Source organism: Impatiens glandulifera, chromosome 1 (genome assembly GCF_907164915.1).
Source record: "Impatiens glandulifera chromosome 1, dImpGla2.1, whole genome shotgun sequence".
Classification (NCBI taxonomy): domain Eukaryota; kingdom Viridiplantae; phylum Streptophyta; class Magnoliopsida; order Ericales; family Balsaminaceae; genus Impatiens; species Impatiens glandulifera.
This window is the reverse complement of record NC_061862.1, coordinates 152,036,786-152,060,836: the sequence shown is the minus strand read 5'-3', so window position 1 is coordinate 152,060,836 and position 24,051 is coordinate 152,036,786. Positions and strand designations below refer to the sequence as shown.

General features: G+C 29.7%; 1 protein-coding gene across 1 annotated transcript; it reads left to right on the top strand.

The window, feature by feature from the left end:
• On the top strand, positions 1-9,725 carry LOC124911319 (ABC transporter G family member 39-like). Its single transcript, XM_047451791.1, has 19 exons — positions 1-296; positions 386-506; positions 3,300-3,388; positions 3,592-3,676; positions 3,756-4,067; positions 4,140-4,230; positions 4,430-5,330; positions 5,416-5,576; positions 5,665-5,768; positions 5,839-6,004; positions 6,087-6,167; positions 6,226-6,341; positions 6,429-7,052; positions 7,643-7,726; positions 7,801-7,934; positions 8,279-8,506; positions 8,732-8,903; positions 8,988-9,242; positions 9,320-9,725. The coding sequence occupies exons 1-19, from the start codon at positions 1-3 to the stop codon at positions 9,587-9,589; spliced, it is 4,290 nt and encodes a 1,429-aa protein (XP_047307747.1). The 3' UTR covers positions 9,590-9,725.
• Positions 9,726-24,051: the final 14,326 nt, after the last annotated feature.

The window sequence follows — 24,051 nt, the reverse complement described above, 5'->3', positions numbered from 1 at the left end:
ATGGAGGTATGGAAACTTGATGATGATGATGGTGACTTATTCAGACAGAACAAGCGACAAGATGAGGATGACGAGGAAGAACTGGAATGGGCGGCGATCGAAAAGTTGTCGACTTACGACCGACTAAGGAAGAGAATGTTTAACATGATTCTTGATAACGGGAAAGTTGTTCAAAAAGAAGTTGAAGTCACCAAACTTGGGAGGCAGGAAAGGAAACAGTTAATGGAAAGTGTATTCCAGATTGTTGAACAAGACAATGAAAAGTTTCTTAAGAGACTCCGACAAAGAACTGATCGGTAAATTCATTATTAAAAAATTATGTATAAAACGAGTGAATTAATGCGATTTTTTGTTTGTTATGTGACGTCTTTCATGGGTGGTTTAGGGTTGGAATTGAAATCCCGAGAATTGAAGTTCGATATGAGAAACTATCTATTGAAGGAGACGTTTATGTTGGAAGTAGGGCACTTCCTACGCTCTTTAATGCTTCCTTGAATCTTATTGAGGTAATTATTTTCATATTGTTAAGTTTTCTCTTGTTAATCTTTTAAAAAGTTATAAGTTTTTATTGATTTAGTCAAAATATTTATTCAAAATGGTACTAGATCTTTACATTATTTTGTAGTTTAATAAAAAAATACTTTTAAAAATAATCGTAAGCACGAATTCTCATATTATACTTGTCAATCTAATCTAAGGTCTTGTTTGGATTTGAATTATTTTAATAATTTAGGAGAGAAAATAAATAATGATTGGTAATGATGAGGGTGTGAGAATAGTTTTGATAAAATAATTTAAAAGGTATTGATATATAATAATAAAATAAAAAGTAATAATTTAAAATAGTAAATATTTTAGTATTTTAGATAATAAATTGATTGATGTGAATATAAATAATGAGGGAGAGAAAAATAATGTTTGAATAGTTTAGGTTATTTAAATTTTATTATACAATAACATAATTTAATTAATAAAAATCTAAATAACCTATTTTTTTATCATAATTTATTAAAAAAAATCTTATAAAAATTATATATAATTCAACATTAAACAAGTTCAGTTAAACTTAGTGTTAAGTTAAAAGGATAAAATAGTATTAAATGTATGAGTATATGTGTAATTAAAATATTATCTCATTTATATTTACTTGGCATAATATGTTTTCAAATAAATTTACAAAATATTTGTTGGTTCAAAAAATATTAACTATGAATATGAAATCTGAATGTTTTCAAGAGAGCCTCTTAGTTTAATTAAGTCTAAACTGAATAAAAGTAAAGTTGATAATTTTTTTAATTCTTAACTAATTAAATATTATTTTATTTACTTTCTTATCAATTATATCACTAAATCTATTAATTAAATATTTAAATATATTTTATTTCTTTTAAATTCTGTTTTTATTATTATATTAATACTTTTTAAGTTTTTTTACCAAAAAAATAATATTTTTCTCAAAAATAATAAATCATTTTTTTTAAAAATAATTTAGATTCAAATAATCTCAAACCAAAAGACCTTATATGAAAATAAAAATAAAAATAAAAATAAAAATAAAAATAATAATAATATATTATTTAGAAAAAATTGGAGGAGATCTTCCACGTTCCAAACCACATTATTTTAAGAAATGGGTGTTGAAGCCTAGGCATTGACAATTTAGAATGACGATTTTATGGAGATATAATATTATTAACTTAACTTTATTTCAAAATATTTTATTTTGTTTACATTTTGATAAAAATAAAATTAGAAAACATTTAGTTTATTAAATTAAAATATCAAAGAATTTATATTTAAATGTAAACCTTCCAAGATCATAATGAACCAATATCATTAATAAGCATGAATTTGTGAGGATAATTTTGGGTATGTGAATATTTTTCAATTTATTTAGGGAGAATGATTGGGACGGTAAATAATGTGATTGATTAAAAAATAAAATAATTTATTTATTTTTTTATATTTTTTATATATTAAAATGTTAAATTTTGTATTAAAGAATTAAATGATTAGATCACGTTAATTTATTCTCATTTTAACTTTGTTAGTTCAACTTGGGTTAATCTTTTTAAAACAATTAACAATAATCAAATATTATTTCATTCACTCTCTCATTAATCATATTACTCTATTAACAAATTAAAATAATTATATTTTAAAAAATAATTATATATTAATACATATTAACTCTTTTTTATAAATAAAAAATATCAACTTCTTAATATCACTTTATTAAATAAACTAGATTTATTTAAATAAATTCTTAGGAACAAGCTTTTGCATTATAAATTTATTAAAAATTAATGGCTCAATTAAAGTTGGATTTTTTCATTATAAGAAAGAGACTCCAATTTTGAATCTATTGTATAGAGTTTTAACTATAAAAATATTAGCCGTCCTTTTATTTTAATATCTATTTTTTAAATTAATTTATCATATTTGTAATCATAAAATATAAAAAAAAAATTATTATTTTTTTTAATTTTACTCGTACATCACATATTTTTTAAGACATTCAAAATTATATTCGACAATTTTAAACACGTATATCTTGAAAAATTATTAAATTTAAACACATATACATCCAAATTTATAGACAATAAACAAAGTGACATCCTTATAAAATTTTTTAAAAATAAATACAAAATCTATCTTTATTAAATAAATTTCAAATCTTTCTTAATATTACACAATTTTTAGTCACTTAACTCAACTTTTACAAATTAAAATGCATAAATTTCAAAATCAGTACTCAATCCAAAATAAATACGTTCAAAATGTATCTAAATATAATTTAATTTAAAACGTGATAAATTAATTAAATAAATAAAAATAACATGTTAAGATAAGATAACATATGTATTATCAATTCAGGAAAAATCTAAAATTATTTGATTGTTCGAATCCAATACCAATATAATAAAATTTTAACTGTTTATTCTTAAAAACGATTCAAATTTGTCTCAAATAAAAATCAGACCTAAAACTATTAGTTTTAAATTGTGTTATTTAAATGATATATTAAATGTTCAATGACTTAACTTCTTATAGACAATTGAAATAAAAAAAAAATTAATAAAAAATTATCATTTGATAAAGATTTTTTATTTTTATTTTCTCTTTAATTCAGATTTAATAAACATAAAACAAAAATAAATTTAAAATTTTAATATATTTTTAGATTCAAATATACAAATATTTCCACCTTTCTTCTTCATTCCATTTCCATGCTATGGCGATCATAGTTCTATCATCGTCTTCACCATCTGAGCTACATAATTGTCATTTCATTTCAGAGCATTCTCGAGCTATTTCGTCTATCCCCTTCAAAGAAAAGAAGAATTCAGATTCTCAAGCATGCAAACGGCTTTGTCAAACCATCTCGGTACGTACTAGAATGAGCTAGAACAACTTCTCTTTTCAATTTCCACTCTATATCATCAAAAATTGACGATACCCATCATCTTGAAATCGCAATCTTCACTTTCATTTTCACATTCATAGTTAAATTTGGGGTTTTCTTTCTCCCAATGATCAAAATTTCACATTTTTCATCATTTATGGAGTGATTGATTGATTGATTCTCAGGATGACATTGCTACTTGGACCCCCTGGTGCAGGGAAGACAACATTGTTGCTAGCCATTGCTGGAAAGCTTGATAAAAATTTAAGGGTTTGTATTCAATGACACTGTTCATTCTTCTAGGGCAAGTTAATTTGGAAAATGTTGTGTTTTTAATAGAAGAAAGTGAAATGCTCTAAATATTTTGCAGACTTGTGGGAAAATTACATATTGTGGAGAAGAGTTACAAGATTTTATTCCTCAAAGAACCTCTGCTTATATTAGTCAACACGATCTTCACCATGGAGAAATGACTGTTAGAGAAACTTTGGATTTCTCTGGAAGATGTTTCGGAGTTGGAACAAGATATGACCTATTGGTTGAACTCTCGAGACGAGAGAAAGCAGCAGGAATTCAACCAGATCCTGATATCAATGCATTCATGAAAGCCATAGCAGTTTCAGGACAAGAAAACAGTTTAATTACAGATTATGTTCTCAAGGTTTGCTTATATTTTTCAGGTCTAATGCTCTTTATAAGCTTTAATCTTCTTCTAATTGATATAATCAAACAGATACTTGGAATGGAAATTTGCGCTGATACAATGGTTGGCAGTGAAATGAGGCGTGGCATATCTGGAGGACAAAAGAAGCGCGTGACCACTGGTATATCCTTTATTTTCATGAACAAATTGTACTAGAAAATCTCAAAACACTTGTTTTTAATTGGAAGCTCACCTATGGTAGCTCAAGTGAAAGAGTCTGAAACTTGAGAGGTGATGTCTCGAGTTTGATTATCACTGACAGCACCTTGGTAAAATGAGGGGGGATGTTCTAAAAGAAAATGGTCCATGTTACCTTGTAGGAGAGATGTTGGTTGGACCAGCAAAAGTTCTTCTAATGGATGAAATATCAACTGGATTGGATAGTACAACTACTTTTCAAATTGTCAAATTCATGAGGCAGATGGTACATATAATGGATGTAACTATGGTTATTTCTCTTCTACAGCCTGCCCCCGAGACTTATGATCTTTTTGACGATATTATTTTACTTTCGGAAGGTGAAATTGTCTATCAAGGTCCACGAGAGAATGTTCTTGAGTTCTTTGAGTACATGGGTTTTAAATGTCCCGAAAGGAAAGGAGTGGCTGACTTTCTACAAGAGGTCACGTCTAAGAAAGATCAAGAACAATATTGGTTCAAAAAAGATCAATTTTATAGATATGTTTCTATTTCAGAATTCGTGGATGGTTTCAATGGATTCCACATTGGCCAACAGTTAGCAGACGAACTTAGTCTTCCTTATGATAAATCCAAGGCTCATCCAGCAGCATTGGTGAAAGAAAAGTATGGTCTCTCTAATAAGGAGATTTTCAAAGCTTGTTTTGACAGGGAATGGCTATTAATGAAGCGGAATAGTTTTATTTACATATTCAAGACTATTCAAATAACGATTATGTCATTGATATGTATGACGGTTTTCTGGAGGTCTACAATGCCATATGGCTCCTTGAAGGATGGAGGAAAATATTTTGGAGCTCTCTTCTTTGGTCTTATCAATGTGATGTTTAATGGTATGACGGAACTAGGGATGACTGTTTTTAGGCTCCCGGTATTTCATAAGCAGAGAGATTTCCTGTTTTTTCCGTCGTGGGCTTTTGCCTTGCCAATTTGGATTCTTAGGATTCCTGTGTCTTTCACTGAATCATTAATATGGATTGTTCTAACATATTACACAATAGGATTTGCTCCGGCTGCAAGCAGGTAAACGATTTACTATCTTCTCTTCAAGATCCTTCTAGAAGCTGTGACATGAATATGGTTGATTGCTAATGGTTATTTTGTTCAGGTTCTTCCGGCAATTCTTGGCATTCTTTGGAATACATCAAATGGCACTGTCCCTTTTCCGTTTTATTGCTGCAGTGGGAAGAACAATGGTTATGGCAAGTACATTGGGGTCATTTACCTTGCTCTTGGTATTTGTTCTTGGAGGTTTTGTAGTTGCTAAAAGTAAGTTGTTGAATTTGAATCTGTTTATCTCTTGGTTTCAAAATATTTCTTTCAATTTCATAGTGTTTTTTGTTTGTTTGTTATGTAGATGACATTCAGCCTTTTATGATATGGGGTTACTATATTTCTCCTATGATGTATGGTCAGAATGCCGTTGTCATGAATGAATTTCTAGACAAGAGATGGAGCACTGTATGTTTTTCATTTAACAACCTTCTTATTTTTTGGAATTTTTCTCATTCGATCGACTTCTAATATGTAGCCAAATGTGGATACGAGGATTGATGCATCTACGGTTGGAGAAGTACTACTCAAGTCAAGAAGCTTCTACACACACGATTCCATGTTTTGGGTTTGTATTGCTGCACTCTTTGGGTTTTCCGTTCTCTTCAACTTTTTCTTCATTGCAGCGTTGACATTTTTAAACCGTAAGTCATCTTATTCGATTCACAATTCAATCAATAACTTTATTACTTATATATGTTTGCCTTCTTCTTTTTTCTTTATTAGCATTAGGGAATTCAAAAGTTGTTATCTTAGAGGAAGATGCTGACAAGAACAAGAATTCTTCTTCTGAAGGTTTGCATTGTAGTTTATCTTAGATATTGAAATTAAGAATTGTCTTGTCAGTCTCATTTGGACATTTAAGACTCGACACCAACCAACTTGGCAGATAAAACTGTTTCAAGAAAAGGAATGATTTTGCCCTTCCAACCCCTTTCACTCGCTTTCAACCACATCAACTATTATTTGGACATGCCGTCTGTAAGTCATTCTATAACACTTATTTAATGTAAAACGGTATAGGGATATTATTGAGATATTCTGTTATTTGATCATCATTACCATCAGGAAATGAAAAGTCAAGGAATTCAAGAAGATTGTCTGCAACTACTAAGAGATGTTAGTGGCGCTTTCCTCCCTGGGATTCTGACAGCCCTAGTCGGTGTTAGTGGTGCTGGGAAAACCACTCTAATGGATGTTCTAGCTGGACGAAAGACAGGTGGGTACATAGAAGGAAGCATTAGCGTTTCAGGTTATCCTAAAAACCAAGCAACATTTGCTCGAATTAGTGGGTACTGTGAGCAGAACGACATTCATTCACCTTATGTTACGGTTTATGAGTCTCTTCTATTCTCGGCATGGCTAAGACTCTCGAAAGATGTGAATGCTAAAACACGCAAGGTGTTTGTTGAAGAAGTGATGGAGTTGGTTGAGCTTAATCCAATAAGGAATTCTCTAGTGGGTCTTCCTGGTGTGGATGGTCTTTCCACTGAACAGAGGAAGAGGCTGACAATAGCTGTAGAATTGGTTGCTAATCCTTCTATAGTATTCATGGATGAACCGACATCTGGACTTGACGCAAGAGCTGCTGCCATTGTCATGAGAACTATCAGAAATACAGTCGACACTGGAAGAACCGTTGTTTGCACAATTCACCAGCCTAGCATAGACATTTTCGAGGCTTTTGATGAGGTACCATCAGTTTTGCTTTCGGAAAAATGAAATTCCTTTTACTAAAATTAACTACAAACTTACTTTTCTGAAACACGTAAACATAAAACTATTACTTCTAGGTACATCCACAAAAAATATATAGTTAGAACTCTATATATGTCTTCATTTTTTCTGTAAATCAACTAGTTCATCATCATCATCTTTTGGAAGGATCGATACCACAATTCCTTGCATAGTAATTCATTTTTGAATGATTTGCTCCAGCAATAGCACATTCTTGTACACATTTTCATATTTTTAATTGCTTTCATTATTCTTGCTACTTCCAAAATTTATAAATGCAAGCAACAATTGTACACTTATATAGATTCGAAAGGAATCTCCTGCCCTTAGTTCTCATAATCATCTATTCCTTGATTTTTGTTTTCGTTGAGAAAATTCATTCCTTAAGAGCATCACAATTAGGTATGGTTCACTTAAAACGCCTTAAGTTGAAGCCATGCTAGCATCCTTCATTCAAAAAATATAAAAATAAAAATGAAAAACAATTAGGTATAGGGTTAGTTAACGTACTAATTCAATGTTTTTTGTAATTAAAATTCTCGCAGTTACTTTTGATGAAGAGAGGAGGTCAAGTCATCTATGCCGGACCTCTAGGCCAACAGTCTCACAAGCTAATTGAGTACTTTGAAGTGAGTGGAAAAACAGTCTTAAACGAACAAAATCTAGATATATACAACTTAATGCAAATAATAACCTATTGCAGACTATCCAAGGGGTTACCAAGATTACAAAAGGTTACAATCCGGCAACATGGATGTTGGAAGTTACGTCTCCTCACGTGGAATCCCAATTCAATTTGGATTTTGCAGAGGTTTATGCAAACTCATCGCTTTATCAGTAAGTAAGGTTACTTAAGTATAATCTAGATAATTAATTATTTATTTGAATTAAGTTCATTTGATTAAGTTATAAATGACTTAAGCCAGCAATATAGTAAGAGCGTACAAAATAATTAAATTACTTTAATATAAGGGTGAAATCTGTATGTAACTCATCAAATTAACTTACCTATTAAAGTAAACAGTTGTATTTGGTTTATTGAGTATTTATTTTGAGACACTCAAATAAGTCAGCACTTAACACTTCATTTATAGTTTTATCAAACGACGCGAGATGTATGTATACATTATTTTCATGCATGGTTCATTGTTATTCTCTAATACCCGATGATGAACATTCAGGAGGAATCAAGAACTCATTAAAGAACTCAGTACCAAGTCACCCGGTTCCCAGGATCTCTATTTCCCAACCAAGTATTCTCAATCATTCACCTCTCAGTGTCAAGCTTGTTTCTGGAAACAACACTGGTCTTACTGGAGGAATCCGCAATATAATGCCATTCGACTCTTCGTAACAATAGTTATCGCTTGCATATTTGGCTTAATATTCTGGAACAAAGGGCAGATATTGTGAGTCCCTTAACATATTTTGCTTTGAGAAAAAGAAATTTACGGCGAATCAATTAGTTCATCATCATTTCTGAAGGCTCATTACCTTGATATTTGCATAGTAACTCATTTTGAAAGAGTTTGCTTATTTTGGTTCCTGGTTCCACTTTGAACAATAACACATTCTTATATATTCTTTCATATTTCTATTCTATGTATGTTATTGGAGATTTCCCTTGCTGACAGATCGAAAGAACAAGATTTGATGAATCTTTTTGGAGCTCTCTACTCAGCCATTCTTTTCCTTGGAGCGACAAACGCTTTGTCAGTTCAGCCCGTTGTAGCTATTGAGAGAACAGTATTCTACCGCGAAAGAGCAGCCGGGATGTACTCATCCTTGTCATATGCATTTGCTCAGGTGGTAATTAATGGATTATTTCACAATTCAATTGGAAATAGTCTTTCCTTTTGCTGCTAATGAGGCAATTCAAACTTTTTGTAGGTCGCCATAGAAACAATATACATTTTAATACAAACGGCGGTGTACACTCTTATCCTCTACTCCATGATCGGTTTTGTATGGACTTCTACAAAGTTCTTGTGGTTCTACTTATTTATCGTAATGTGCTTCATCTATTTCACCATGTTTGGAATGATGGTTGTCGCACTCACACCTGGCCTCCAAATTGCGGGCATCCTGATGTCTTTCTGTTTTAGCTTTTGGAACTTATTCTCCGGTTTCCTCATCCCTAGACCGGTTTGTCAAATTTCCTTTTCCCAAATTATTGTTATATGTGAGAACTCTATTAATACAAACTTTAACGTTTAATGCAGCAAATACCAATTTGGTGGAGGTGGTATTATTGGGGGTCTCCGATAGCTTGGACACTATACGGGCTACTGACATCGCAGGTTGGCGATAGAGAGTCGCCATTGGAGGTGCCCGGTTCAGATAGTATTCCGATAAAGATGTATCTAAAATCGGAGTTTGGTTTCGAATATAACTTCCTACCAGCAGTTGCGGTTGCTCATGTTGGTTGGGTTGTTTTATTTTTTCTTGTCTTTGCTTGTGGAATCAAGTACCTTAATTTCCAAAGGAGATAATAATAAGAATTGATTTTCTTGTTGAAAATGATAATGTCTTTTTTTTTTAATGATAAACACATACTAATATGTAGAATATATGTGGTTCTAGATCAATTAATAAAATTCCAAATATTTTTTAATGATTTAATCTTTAGTTTAATTTTGACTGTTCATCTGAATTGTTTTATTTATTTATTTTTAATAATTTTGTAGCATATATAATTGGGCATTGGAGATGATGTAAGAAGCAACATATAATCAAGACCTGCTCGTCTCAAATTTTATTTTTTCTAAGCATTAAATGGCACCTTTTTTTTCTTCATACTTTTTTTTTTACAATTATAGTAGATACAATTATTTTGTAAAGAAATGAGTTTATTATAAGAATCACAATTTTAATTTTAATTGGAGAAATCCATACAAAAAAATGTTAAATTAAACATATCAACAATGTAAAATAAGATTTTTTTAAAGTACAAGTCAACTATGAACTCTTCCTCAAAATATATATATTAACTCATTATTTTTTTATTCATATCACATAATTAAGAAAAAATAGTTAAATTCAATTACTTAAGAATGTAGTCAGTTTGGTCAGTTTGATGTAATGTACATCCAATAAATAGTTGATATTATTATTTTTATTTAAACAGTGGGTTTTGATTTATTGATCTATTCGTGGGTTTGGTGAATTCAATTTTTTTTAATTAAAAGTTAAAAATAATTAGTAAACAAAATTAATATACATACAAATTGTTTTAAAAAGAATATCAATATCAATAATAATAAAAATAAAAGTATACGTGAATAGATGATTTATGTTAAAAAAAATATAAAAAAATAAATCAGTCACTAATATTTTATAAAATATTATATTTTCAAACGTTAAAAAGTTTAACTATTAAGAAAGATGTTTATCATATTATATATATTTTTATTTTATTTTATTTTAACTATAATAGGTGGATTTAAGAGTTCAAGGCTTATTAAGCGACCAACCGAGCTATAGAATTTGGTTCAACGGTTTAAAAAATAACCATTCATTTGATTTGACCATTACAATTAATTTTTAGTTAAGTATAAACTGTTTTGATTTCCACTAATTTGGTTTCTTTGTATCCTTGTATGTATTTTAGCACATTCTTACTCTAAAGAACATACTTTATTATTCATACTAGCAGAATTTTCTTATGTGGCAAACGGATAAATATATAATCCAAATAATTAAAATATAAAATTTAAACAATCAAAATTTTTATAAAAAAATTGAATCACTATATAATATATTATTTGTTGTTATATCTAATAGTTTAAAAATATTTAATCAAATACAATAAACATAAACTTATACCTTAATTAAATTTTATTATATGAAAAATTGACACATTTAAGTTACATTTTTTTACTTACATCTTTACACATGTGAATTATAAAAATTTAATAATCATTTAAATTTTATCACATAAATTTTACCATTTTGTATTATTTTCATAATATTATAATTGTTAAACACTATATATATAATATATATAAATTTGAGAAATTTTAATATTTCATGTATATATTCTTTCACAAGTTTTTTTTTTTTTTTAATATTGTGTAAAGTCATATAATCTCACATTTATTATATTTTTTTTAGATATAACTGAAATAAAATATTACAAATATGGTCATTATTTTAGTTTTTTCGTTCTATTAATTTAATTTCATTTTTCCATTTTATTTAACGTGAATTATTATATTATCTTAAATTGACGAAAATAATATTTGAACAAAATATATGTTTGTGTTTTTTCTCTTTTATACGTAATTATTAAGCTTTTATTCTATCCCCTCAAAATTTTGAAAACTTAAAAATCAAAATATTAATTAAAGCATATTTTTTATGTTAACACTATAAAAAAAAATTCTGATTTCAAAACTACTTATACTTATTATACTTAAATGTTATTATATATATATATATATATATATATATATATATATATATATATATATATTATTTAAACAATGTTAATTATTATTTTTATTAAAAATAATAATAATATATTTTTATCATTTTTATGTAAAAAATATATATTTATAATAATATTATAAATTAAAATAATAAATATTTATCAAAATATAAATTTAAATATATTTTTTATTATTTGAATATATATATAATCTATTAATTATATTTTTTATTAATTATATATATATATAATTAAAATATTAATATTATTCATTAAAATATAATTTTAATATAAAATATCTTAAGGATATGTTATGGAAAAATAAAATAAAAAATAATTAATTTTTAATTTAAAAAAAAACTTTTTTAAATCCATACTGATGAGGCAGAGAATCTTCGGTTTGCTCTTGATTTCGAATCCTGGTCTTCCTTCGCTTCCCATTTTTCTTCAAATCAAGATCGTCCTCTAGGCCTCTCTTGCTTCGCCATTGCCCTCCTCCGTCATGTCGTCGTAGCCCTTCTCCACTTCTCGTGTTACCTACACCTAAGGAGAAATGAGAGACGATTGTATTGCGAGAATTTGATAAATACCGTGAAAATTTGATTAAAAATTCATATAAAATGTGTAAAAAAATTAAAAAAAATTATTTTTTTCTAAATCCACGGAGGCAGAGAATACTCGACTTCCTCTTGATTTTGAATCCTTGTCTTCGCTTCCCATTTTTCTTTAAATCAAGATCGAATCTTTTCCTCTAGGTCTCTCTTGCGTCGTCGTCGCCCTCCTCCTCTTCTCGTTCTACCGATACCTAAGGTGAAAGGAGAGTCAATTTAAGAAAAACTTAGACCTAAGGAGAAAAGAGACACGATTGTACCGCAAAATTTTGATAAATACCGGGATAATTTATTGAGAAATTCATATAAAATGTGTAAAAATAAAAAGTAATTAATTTTAAATTTTAAATAAAAAACTTTTCTAAATCCACGGAGGCAAAGAATCATCAGCTTCCTCTTGATTTCGAATCCCCGTCTTCCTTCGCTTCCAATTTTTCCTCAAATCAAGATCGAATCTTTTCCTCTGGTTTTGCGTCGTCGTCTCCCTCCTTCTCTTCTCGTGCTACCTATGAAGACAGGAGAGTCGATTTAAGAAAGATCTAAACCTATGGAGAAAGGAGAGACGGTTGTACCGTGATAATTTAATGATAATTCATGTAAAACGTGTAAAAATTTGGTAGATGTCACCCTAGATTTTTTATTTTAAGCATCATTATATATATTATCTCCCCATCAATCCTCATCTTCTTTCGCTTCCCATTTTTCTTCAAATCAAGATCGAATCTTTTCCTCTGATTTTACGTCATCGTCTCCCTCCTCTTCTTCTCGTGCTACCTATACCTAAGGAGAAAGGAGAGTTGATTTAAGAAAGATCTAGACATATGAAGAAAGGAGAGACAATTGTACCGCGGTAATTTGATGATAATTCATATAAAATGTGTAAAAATTTGGTAGATGTCACCCTAAATATTTAATTATAAGCATCATTATATATATTATCTCCCCATTAATCACAAATTCACATACGCATTTACGTAGGAACTCACGGATGTCATATTCATCGACCATAAATTCACACACTCATTTATATAAGGACTCACATATGTCTTCTTATGCATTCACTCTCAATATGAACTATTATTCTCTCACCCTCAAATTTGCAAATCATACCCAGATGCACTTTCAAATCAAGATCGAATATTTTTCTCCGATTTTGCGTCGTCGTCTCCCTCCACCTCTTCTCGTACTACCTATACTTAAGGAGAAAGGAGAGTCGACTTAAGAAAGATCTAAACCTATGGAGCAATGAGTGATGATTGTACTTTGATAATTTGATGATAATTCATATAAAATGTGTAAAAATTTGATAGATGTCACCCTACATTTTTAATTTTAAACATCATTATATATATTATCTCCCCATCAATCACAAATTCACACACGCATTTATTTAAGGACTCACATATGTCATTTTACCCTTATATGTGGCCTCCCCCCATCAATCACAAATTCACACACGCATTTTGTCACGGGCTTGGTCTTTTCACCAACGATCCGTGCGGCACTAGTTATGATCTTCGTAAGATTGAATAATTAGTCAGCCTTACTCAAAGTAACACTCGAATAAACACAAGAACTTTAGAGGGAGAAAGTAATGTATTGATAAAAATACTTCGTGATACATCAAGGGTATTTATAGGGATAATTCTAGCTGTTACATTGATTGTGCACTAATTTAGGGATTCCTTATAATTATCAATCAAGGACATTCCTAATCAAGACATTCCTTTTATATCTCAATTAGTGATGCACTAATCAAGGAACTTCCTTCCATGTTCCTTCCAGTCTAGAATCTTCCTTAGGTTGGGCTTAAGAGGGCTTAAGCCTCCTCCTCTTCTTGGGCCAAGAAGATTGGGTCGTGACATTCTCCCCCACTCAATCTGGCGACGTCCTCGTCGCATCTTCCTTGTAGGCCTGGATGATGTCTTTGAAGTTCCATAATACTAATTCATTTTCCCAACTTGCCTCGCTTTCTGGTAACCCCTTCCACTTGACGAAATATTCGACGTAACTTGGATGGGTACCCCTTCTTGGTATCGCCCGATGTGTCAGTATCTCTTCGGCTTCTCTTTCGGGTACGATTGTGATTGCTGTGGGAGTTCTCTTTGAATCGTGTCTACTAGGATCTTCATTATCTTCATGATAAGTTTTAAGTAAACTTACGTGGAATACGGGATGCATCTCCAAATGTGATGGTAGCTTTAGGCGGTAGGCCACTTTTCCTACTCGCTTCTTTACGAGGAAAGGGCCTTCGTATCGCCTTACAAGCCCCTTGTGGACCTTGGAAAATCGTCTCCCTTGATGGAGGAGGAGTTTTACCATCACTTGGTCTCCTTCTTCGAACTTCAAGTGTCTTCTCTTCGTGTCTGCCCATTTCTTCATTCGTTTGGCGGCTTTAGCAAGGTGAGCTCGTACTATGTCGGCCTCTTCATGCCACCCTTTTGCGAATTTAAAGGCCGTGGGGCTTGGGCCTTTGTAACCCATCGCCAAAGTGTGTGGTGTTAAAGGTTGTTGGCCTGTAGCGATCTCAAAAGGACTCCCGCCTGTTGACTCACTTTTCTGGAGGTTGTATGAAAATTGAGCTATGTCCAACAACTTTGTCTAGTCCTTCTGATTGGCGCTTACATAGTGCCTTAAGAACAACTCAAGCAATGCGTTCACCCTTTCTGTTTGTCCGTCGGTTTGTGGTTGAAAACTGGTTGAGAAGTTGAGTTCGGAACCCATAAGTTTGAACATCTCCATCCAAAATCTTCCAGTGAAGCGAGTATCTCGATCGCTCACAATGGATTTTGGAATGCCCCAATATTTCATCACATGTTTGAAGAACGAGTTAGCAGCATCTTCGGCTGAGAACTTTGTGGTCATGGGAATGAATATTCCGTATTTGCTAAATCGATCCACTACGACCATGATGTTGCTACATCCATCCGACTTTGGTAGGCATGTGATGAAGTCCATGGAAATACTTTCCCAAGGTCTCTCTGGGATTGGCAAAGGCTCCAGCAACCCCGGAGTCTTGTGTTGATCCACCTTATCTTGTTGACATACAAGACATGTCTTAACATAAACTTCAATGTCGTCTCTCATCTGGGGCCAATAGTACCCACGTTCCACAAGCGCCAATGTACGATGAATACCTGAATGCCCAGCCCATCTTGAGTCGTGGCACTCATTCATGATGGATCTTCTCAATCCTTCCCATTTTGGTACATAGACTCTTTCTCCTTTTGTGACGAGCACTCCATCCCTTAGCTAAAATTGGCGAGTCTTCCCTTTCTTCGCTAATTCCTTTACATTCTTGGCTTGCAGATCGTGCTCAATTCTTCTTTGATTTGATATATCAAAGGAAAGTCAGGACTCGTGATGGCAGCTAACTCTGCTCTTCTACTCAAGGCATCAGCTACCAAGTTTTCTTTCCCTGGTTTGTACTCCATAACAAAGTCGAACTCTGCAAGAAAAGCTTGCCACCTTGCTTGTTTTGGGGTCAGCTTCCTCTGTGTGAGGAAGTAACTTGTCGCTACGTTGTCGGTCTTCACGACGAACTTAGACCCGAACAAGTAGTGTCTCCATGTGCGTAAACAATGGACAACCGCAGTCATCTCCTTTTCTTGAACCGTGTACCGACGTTCAGCGTCATTGAGCTTGCGACTCTCATAGGCGACCGGGTGGCCCTCTTGCATCAACACTCCACCAAGGGCAAAATCTGAGGCATCCATGTGGATCTCGTAAGCCTTGGTGTGATTCGGTAGTATCAATACGGGTTCTTCCATCACTGCCTGTTTTAACTTCTCAAACGCTTCATTGCATCTTGTATCCCAGCTCCACGACTTATTCTTTTTTAATAGGTCCGTTAACGGAGCTGTGATGGACGAGTACCCTTTTATGAACTTCCGATAGTAGTTGACAAGGCCAAGGAAATATCTCAACTCGGTAACTTTCCTTGGTGGCTCCCAATCTTCTATGGCTTTTACTTTGGCCTTATCCATTCGGAGTTGGCCCCTGCCTACGATGTGCCCTAAGAACATCACTTCTGGACTTGCGAATTCAAACTTCTCTTTCTTGACAAATAGTTCATTTTCCCTTAGTACCTGGAAAACTTGTTGCATGTGTTGCAGATGATCCTCCAGTGTTCTGCTATATATCACAATATCATCTAGGTACACCACAACGAACTTGTCCAAGAAGGGTTGGAATACTCGATTCATCAAGGTACAGAATATGGCAGGAGCATTTGTTAAACCAAAAGGCATAACTAGAAACTCAAAAGAGCCATACCTCGTAACACATGCGGTTTTGGGCTCGTCTCCTTCCGCTATTCTCACCTGGTAGTATCCCGACCGCAGATCCAACTTTGTGAACCACTTCGCATCACCAAGTTGGTCGAACAAGTCAGCAATCAGTGGGATAGGGTACTTGTTCTTTATTGTTAACTTGTTGAGTGCCCGGTAATCGATGCACATTCGTAGCGACCCGTCATGCTTCTTTTGAAAAAGTATCGGTGCTCCATAAGGTGCTTTAGACGGCTTGATATAGCCCGCGTCTAACAACTCTTTCAATTGTCTCCTCAGCTCCTCCAATTCGGGAGGTGTCATGCGGTAGGGGACTGCCGCTGGTGGTTTAGTACCTTCGAGTAACTCTATTTTGTGGTCCACCTCTCTCTTGGGCGGTAGTTTCTTCGGCAACTCAGCGGGCATCACATCTTGAAATTTCTCTAGAACATTCGCGACTTCTAGAGGTGTCTTCTCTTGGGACACGGTTTTCCCATCTTCCTTCAGGCTAACAAGGAATGTTGGGCAGGCCTTCTTCATACCTTTTGAGAGTTGCATGGCAGAGAGTTACATTGCTTCTATCTTGCCTTCCCTTGTTAAAGGTATCATGCAAGTATTGTCGGGTTCCAGAATACACATAGTATTTGCAAAAGGGAGTGGGAAAGCATTTACCTTGTCTAGAAACTCTATGACGATGACCATTTTGTGGTCATCCATGTCGACAATGGAAAAATCGAGGACTCCAGTCCACTCCCCCAAGTTGACCCTTACGTTACGAGCAACGCCGTATGTTGCACTTGGTGCTGAGTTGACCGCTTTAAGCCACCCCTGTTCTTTAGTGTAATCGATCCCCAACCTTCCTGTCTCTTTTTCCTCTAGGAAGTTGTTATTTGCCCCCGTGTCTAGCAAAGCTTTAACAATGTGGTTCCCGACTTTAGTTTCTACGAACAATCGTCCTTTCTTCACGGACTTTGGTTCTTCGAACTTGCTTTAATGGAATTGAGGAGATGTAGTGACCCCAATCGCGCGTCTTTCTGACGGCGTTCTTGCTCCTCCAGTAATGCGGATAATTTGTCTTTCGTAGGGCAATACCTTGCCTTATGGGGCCTTCACAAAAGAAGCATTTTATTTGGGGTCTCTCCCCACTTTTCTCGTCCTGATCCCTTCCCCCACTGAGTTTGTTGGACTTCGACGAGCCTTCCTTGTTGTGAAAACGATCTCTACCATTCTTCCCCTTGTCACTCTTGTCGTGGGTCGACTTTGTATTGTCTTGCCTTCTCATTTCGACAAGTGATTCGGCCACTGCAATAGTGGAGCTCAGGTCTTGGACGTCACGTCGTTCTAACTCCAGCTTCGCCCACATTTGTAGACCATCAATGAAGGCGAACAAGGTTTCATCGTCTGAGTAGTTAGGGATCTCAAGGAGAGTAGCGATGAACTCCTTGACATACTCCTTGATACCCCCTCTTTGTGAGAGCCGTCGCAACTTGGCCCTTGCTTCTCGAATAGCGTTTTCAAGATAGAATTGTCTATTGAGTTCCTCCTTGAATTCACCCCAGGTATTGATAGAACACGTACCTTTTTCAATGTCGCTACTCCTTCGCCTCCACCACAGCATCGCGGTGTCTTCCAGGTACGTCATGGTAGTATCTATCTTTCTCGCCTCTTCTACTAGGCCGAGTGCTTTGAAATACTGGTCCAGACTTCATAGGAAGTTGTCGATCTCTTTCGCATTCCTCTTGCCTAAATACGCTTTAGGCCTTGGAATGTCTATCCTTATCGGATTGGGGACTCCTACAGGCGCGCGCCCGCACTCTTGCGCCACCGCCTTCTTGAGTAACGCCACATCCTGTTTGGTAGCTTGTAACTTAGAAGTCATTACCTTGAGTTTCTCCGTCAAGGTACTGATTTCGCCAAGGAGGGTCTGCTCCACGATCTGAGCTTGCTCTTGACATTTGGACAAGCCTTCATTTAGGGCACCTTGCATTCCTCCTCGGAGCTCGTCTCTCTCATTCTCAAGCTCGGCAATACGTTCCTCTAGGTCTCCGGCATTATCTTGTCCGTACGTCACGGTGAGTTCTACCTTCTCCAACCTGGCGATAATGTCAACGATAACGTCTCTTGATCTTTCTCTTTCTTTGGTAGGTTTGGTTCCTCTTGCCTGAACTTTGCGAGAGTTCCTACCCTCTTCTCCGGTCCCGTGGGGAAGATTCTCTACTTCGTCCACGACATTTGAATTTTCTTCCGATCTCCTCGTCATTTCAGCTCTGATACCAATTGTCACGGGCTTGGTCTTTTCACCAACGATCCGTGCGACACTAGTTATGATCTTCGTAAGATTGAATAACTAGTCAGCCTTACTCAAAGTAACACTCGAATAAACACAAGAACTTTAGAGAGAGAAAGTAATGTATTGATAAAAAATACTTTGTGATTTACAATGTAATACATCAAGGGTATTTATAGGGCTAATTATAGCTGTTACATTGATTGTGCACTAATTTAGGGATTCCTTATAATTATCAATCAAGGACATTCCTAATGAAGACTTTCCTTTTATATCTCAATTAGTGATGCACTAATCAAGGAACTTCCAGCTTCCTTCCAGTCTAGAATCTTCCTTGGGTTGGGTTTAAGAGGGCTTAAGCCTCCTCCTCTTCTTGGGCCATGAAAATTGGGCCGTGACAATTTACATAGAGACTTACATATGTCATTGTATCAAGTATGTATTCACTCTCAATATTAACTATTATTCTATTCTCTCATTCCTCAAATTTTAGACTTGAATTCTAGTCTCTAATATGAAATGTGAACACTTTAACCATTAAATTACTTGTGACTTTTTGATTTAATTTAAAATTTTATGTATGTATAAATATTTAATCATGGTTAATTAATAATAGATAAAATATATAATAAATAAAAGAAAATTAAGTAATTGATTATATAAATAATAAATATACAGAGAAGGTATAAAATAATTTTTTAATAAATTATTTGAAAATTTGAATTAATGGAATAATATATAAATGATGTAATTAATAAATTAAAATTAATTATATAGAGAATAAAGATGTAGAGAATTAATAAATTTGTTTTTTTAATAAAAATAGAGAGTTATGTATATATAATATATATTTAATAAATGTTAATAATAATAGATAAAATATATAATGATTAAAAGAAAATTAATTAATTATATAAATACTAAATAAGAAGATGTATAAAAATAATTTTTTTAATAAATTATTTAAAAATTTGAATTAAAAACTAAATTAAAAATATATTTAAAATATAATATATAATTATATTAAATTAATCAAAAAAAGATTAAAATAATATATAAAAGATATAATAAATAAAAGAAAATTAATTAATTATATAAGATATAAAATTATTAAGATAAAAATATTTTTAAAATCTAATATATAATTATATTAAATTAAAAAAAAAGTTAAAATAATGATACATATAATATAATGGAGAGAAAATAACAATATATTAATACAAATTAAAAAATTATTTTAAATCAATTTAATAAATATATTATTTTGTAATCCGTTTGTATGACGTTGTTTTTTTAATAAATATGGAGACAAATTTATTTATATATATATATATATATATAATATATAAATTTATTATTATAAATATAAAATTTATATATATATAAGATACGAGAGAAAATAAAAAAAATTATGAATAAATTTTATGTGAGAGAAATATTATTTCTTTTTAAAATATTTATTTTTTATATAAATAAGAATATATATAATATTTTATTTCATTAAAAAAAATATAAAATTTATTTGTGAGATGGAAAAAAAAAATGTATTTATTTAAAATTTATAATATATATAGATTTTTGGATAAAGAAAGGTTTAATATTAATTTTTATAATATTTATTTTAAATTAATTATAATATGTATAACTTTTTTATTTTATTAAAAAATATAAAAAGTATTGTAAGGGATAAAGAAAGGTTTAATATTAATTTTTATATATATGATGAGTGGAAAATAAAACTAAAGAAAGATATATTATAAATATGAGATATATTTAAAAATTTGTAATTTTTATTTTTAAAATATTTATTTTTAAATAAATTAAAATATATATAATTTTTTATTTTAATAATAAAGTATTAAAATTATTTGTAGGCATATGAAATATATATATATATATATATATATATATATATATATATATAAATAAATGAGGGAAAAAAATTAATTATTAAAGTTATAAAATTTATATATATATATATAAAATTAGTGGGAAAATAAAACTAAAATTAATTAGAAAATATATATTATAAATATAAGAGAAAAATGTATATTTAAAAATTTGTAATTTTAATTTTTAAATAATCTAATATAATTTTTTATTTTATTAAAAAAATATTAAAATTATTTGTAAGATTATAAAATATATATATAAATAAATGAGAAATAAGAAAATAAAAAATAAATTAGTTATTAGAGTTATCAAAAAAATATATATATATATATATATATATATATATATATATATATATAATATAATATAAGAGAAAATAAAAACTGAAATTAGAAAAAATATATTAAACATAAATGCCTAAACCACGGCTGTTAAAAAATGGGTTTTATTTAATTTATAAAATTAGAAAAAAATATATTAAATCTTTGCTGTTGAGTAATATAATATGTGAAAGAAAATAAAAATTGAAATTATAAGAGATATATTAAAAATATGAGAGAAATGTATATTTAAAATTTTGTAATTTTAAAATATTTATTTTTAAATAAATTAAAATATGTATAATTTTTTATTTTATTAAAAAATTATTTGTAAGACTATGAAATATATATATATATATATATATATAAATTAATTATTAGAGTTAAAAAATTTAAAATTTATATATATATATAAGATTAGTGGAAAAATAAAACTAAAATTAATTAGGAAAGATATATTATAAATATGAGAGAAAAATGTATATTTAAAAGATTGTAATTTTAATTTAAAATATTTTTTTAAAAAATAAACTAAAATATATATAATTTTTTATTTTATTACAAAAAAATATTAAAATTATTTGTAGGACTATAAATTATATATTTAAACAAATGAAAAAATAAATTAATTATTAGAGTTACAAAATAAATATATATTTATATATTATATGAGAGAAAATAAATTTTCATTTTGATGTGAGTTTAATAAATTATATTAAACCGTTATTATATATATATTATATAGTATTATTATATATTATCAATATTTATATATAAAAATAAATAAATATATATGAGAGATAAAATAATAAAAATAATAATTAAGAAAGGAAATATAAATTAATAATTATTATAAAAGAGAATTTGATTATTATTATTATTATTATTATTATTATTATTATTATTATTATTATTATGTATATTATAAATATTTATTCATAAAAATAATTAAATATTTATATTAAATATATAAATATAAAATTATAAATAAGATAATATATATTTTATATGAAAAAATATATATTTATATAAAATTAACCAAGAAAAAAGTATATTTATATGAAAGATAAATAAAATAAAAATTAATTAAGAAAATTAAATTATTAATTATGATTGAAGAGATAAATTAGTAATTATGATAAGAGATAAAAATTCTTATAAAATAATGTATAAATAAATATTTAATATTAAATATAAATTTATATAAAATTAATTAATAAAATAATATATATACGAGAAGATATAAGAAATTAATAATTATGAAAGAGATATAAATGGTTAATTATTATAAAGAGAATTTGATGATTATTATTATGTATATTATAAATATTTATTTATTAAAATAACTAAATATTTATATTAAATATATAAATATAAAATTATAAATAAGATAATATATATTTTATATGAAAAAATATATATTTATTTAAAATTAACGAAGAAAAAAATATATTTATATGAGAGATAAATAAAATAAAATAAAATAAAAATTAATTATGAAAATTAAATTATTAATTATGATAAGTAAATAAATTAATAATTATGATAGGAGAAATAAATTCTTATAAAATAATGAAGAAATTATGTAAGTATTATATGAAGAAATTATGTAAGCCTTATATATATAATTTATGATGCGCTAAAAAATAAAAACTGAAATCAAAATCAGAAAAGAAATAAATTATATTAAGTATCATTTAGATTCGGTGAAAAATTATTTTAATTGAATTTTAAAATTAATTATACAGTTATATAGTAATACATTAATGTTTTGGCAATACAATTCATTACTCATTTCAATGAGATACTAAGTTGAAAATAAAATTAATAAAGATTCCCCGATTGCACAAATGTGTAAATAAACCATCATCAAATTATAATAGACTAATACAAAGCTTTGCAAAAAGGTATATATATACCTTTATTATAAGGTCTTTAAACTTTACGTAAGCTTTTAAAAGCTTACTTAAAAATAAAGTTAGGGTTTAGTGAAATTTTATGTCTGAAACTATGTATTTGAATAACTTTTTTTTAATTTATATATTTTTTTTAATATCTTATTGAAATATTAATTTAGATAAAATAATATTTTATAATTTTTATTAGTTAAATATATATTAATAAATTTAATAGCATTTATTATTTCAATTCTAAGTGTTTTAAAAAAGTCTAATAATTTGACATAAATTATACATATAATATTTAGATGAGAAATGATTGAGAGAAATTTGAGAGAGGGAATGATGTGGGCAATTTGATTTTTTAAAAAATTACAAAAAAAAATTTTATTCTCTTTCTTCTCACCTTTTATATTTTTCCTTCCAACCAGTAATGTAGTGACACATCATTCCCTGTTCATTCCCTCCTCTATCACTCATCTATATCCTCTATTTAAATATTGGACGAATTTTTAGCCCACCCAAAAAACAATTTATTTTTATTTCACACTCATTTTATACATAATTTTCTTATTATTTTTTAAGCTCATATTTCTGCCTTGCCTTCGTATTTAGTCTTCTTATATGCCTAAAACTATTATAGATGATTAAATAATCGGACTTTTTTACATTTATAAAATCAAATCAAACTAGTATATGTTATTCAAAACTAAATTTAATTTATTTAAATAAAAAAAAATTATAGGACATTACTTGATTTGAATTAAATAATTCAAATTAATAAAAAAATTATTTCAATCTTCTCATAATCTTATGTTTATTTTAAATTAGGTTTATATATTAATATTCTTATAAGTATATTTATCAAAAAAAAAAAAAAAAAATCTCACCTTCTTATAATTATTACCAATCTGAACAAGCCGTGTATGTAAAAAAATATATATTTTAAAATAACGTATTTTACTTGATTATTTAATTATTATAATAAAGTATTAAAAATCAATATTAAATCATTTATTTTACTAAAGTAAAGAAGCTTTTATTATGATATTTTCAACTAGTAATAATAATCCACGTGGCGGCAGATCCGAACCGTCAGTTAGTAATTCACGCCAAAAAGGACGTCTTGAACCGGAGTTTTCCCTGGACCCCACATCCCTAATCCCATGCACTCTTTCTCTGATCACTTCCATCGTCTTCCTCCTCCTCCTCTGTCACGGATTTCTTCGCAAACCTTGATACTTGAAT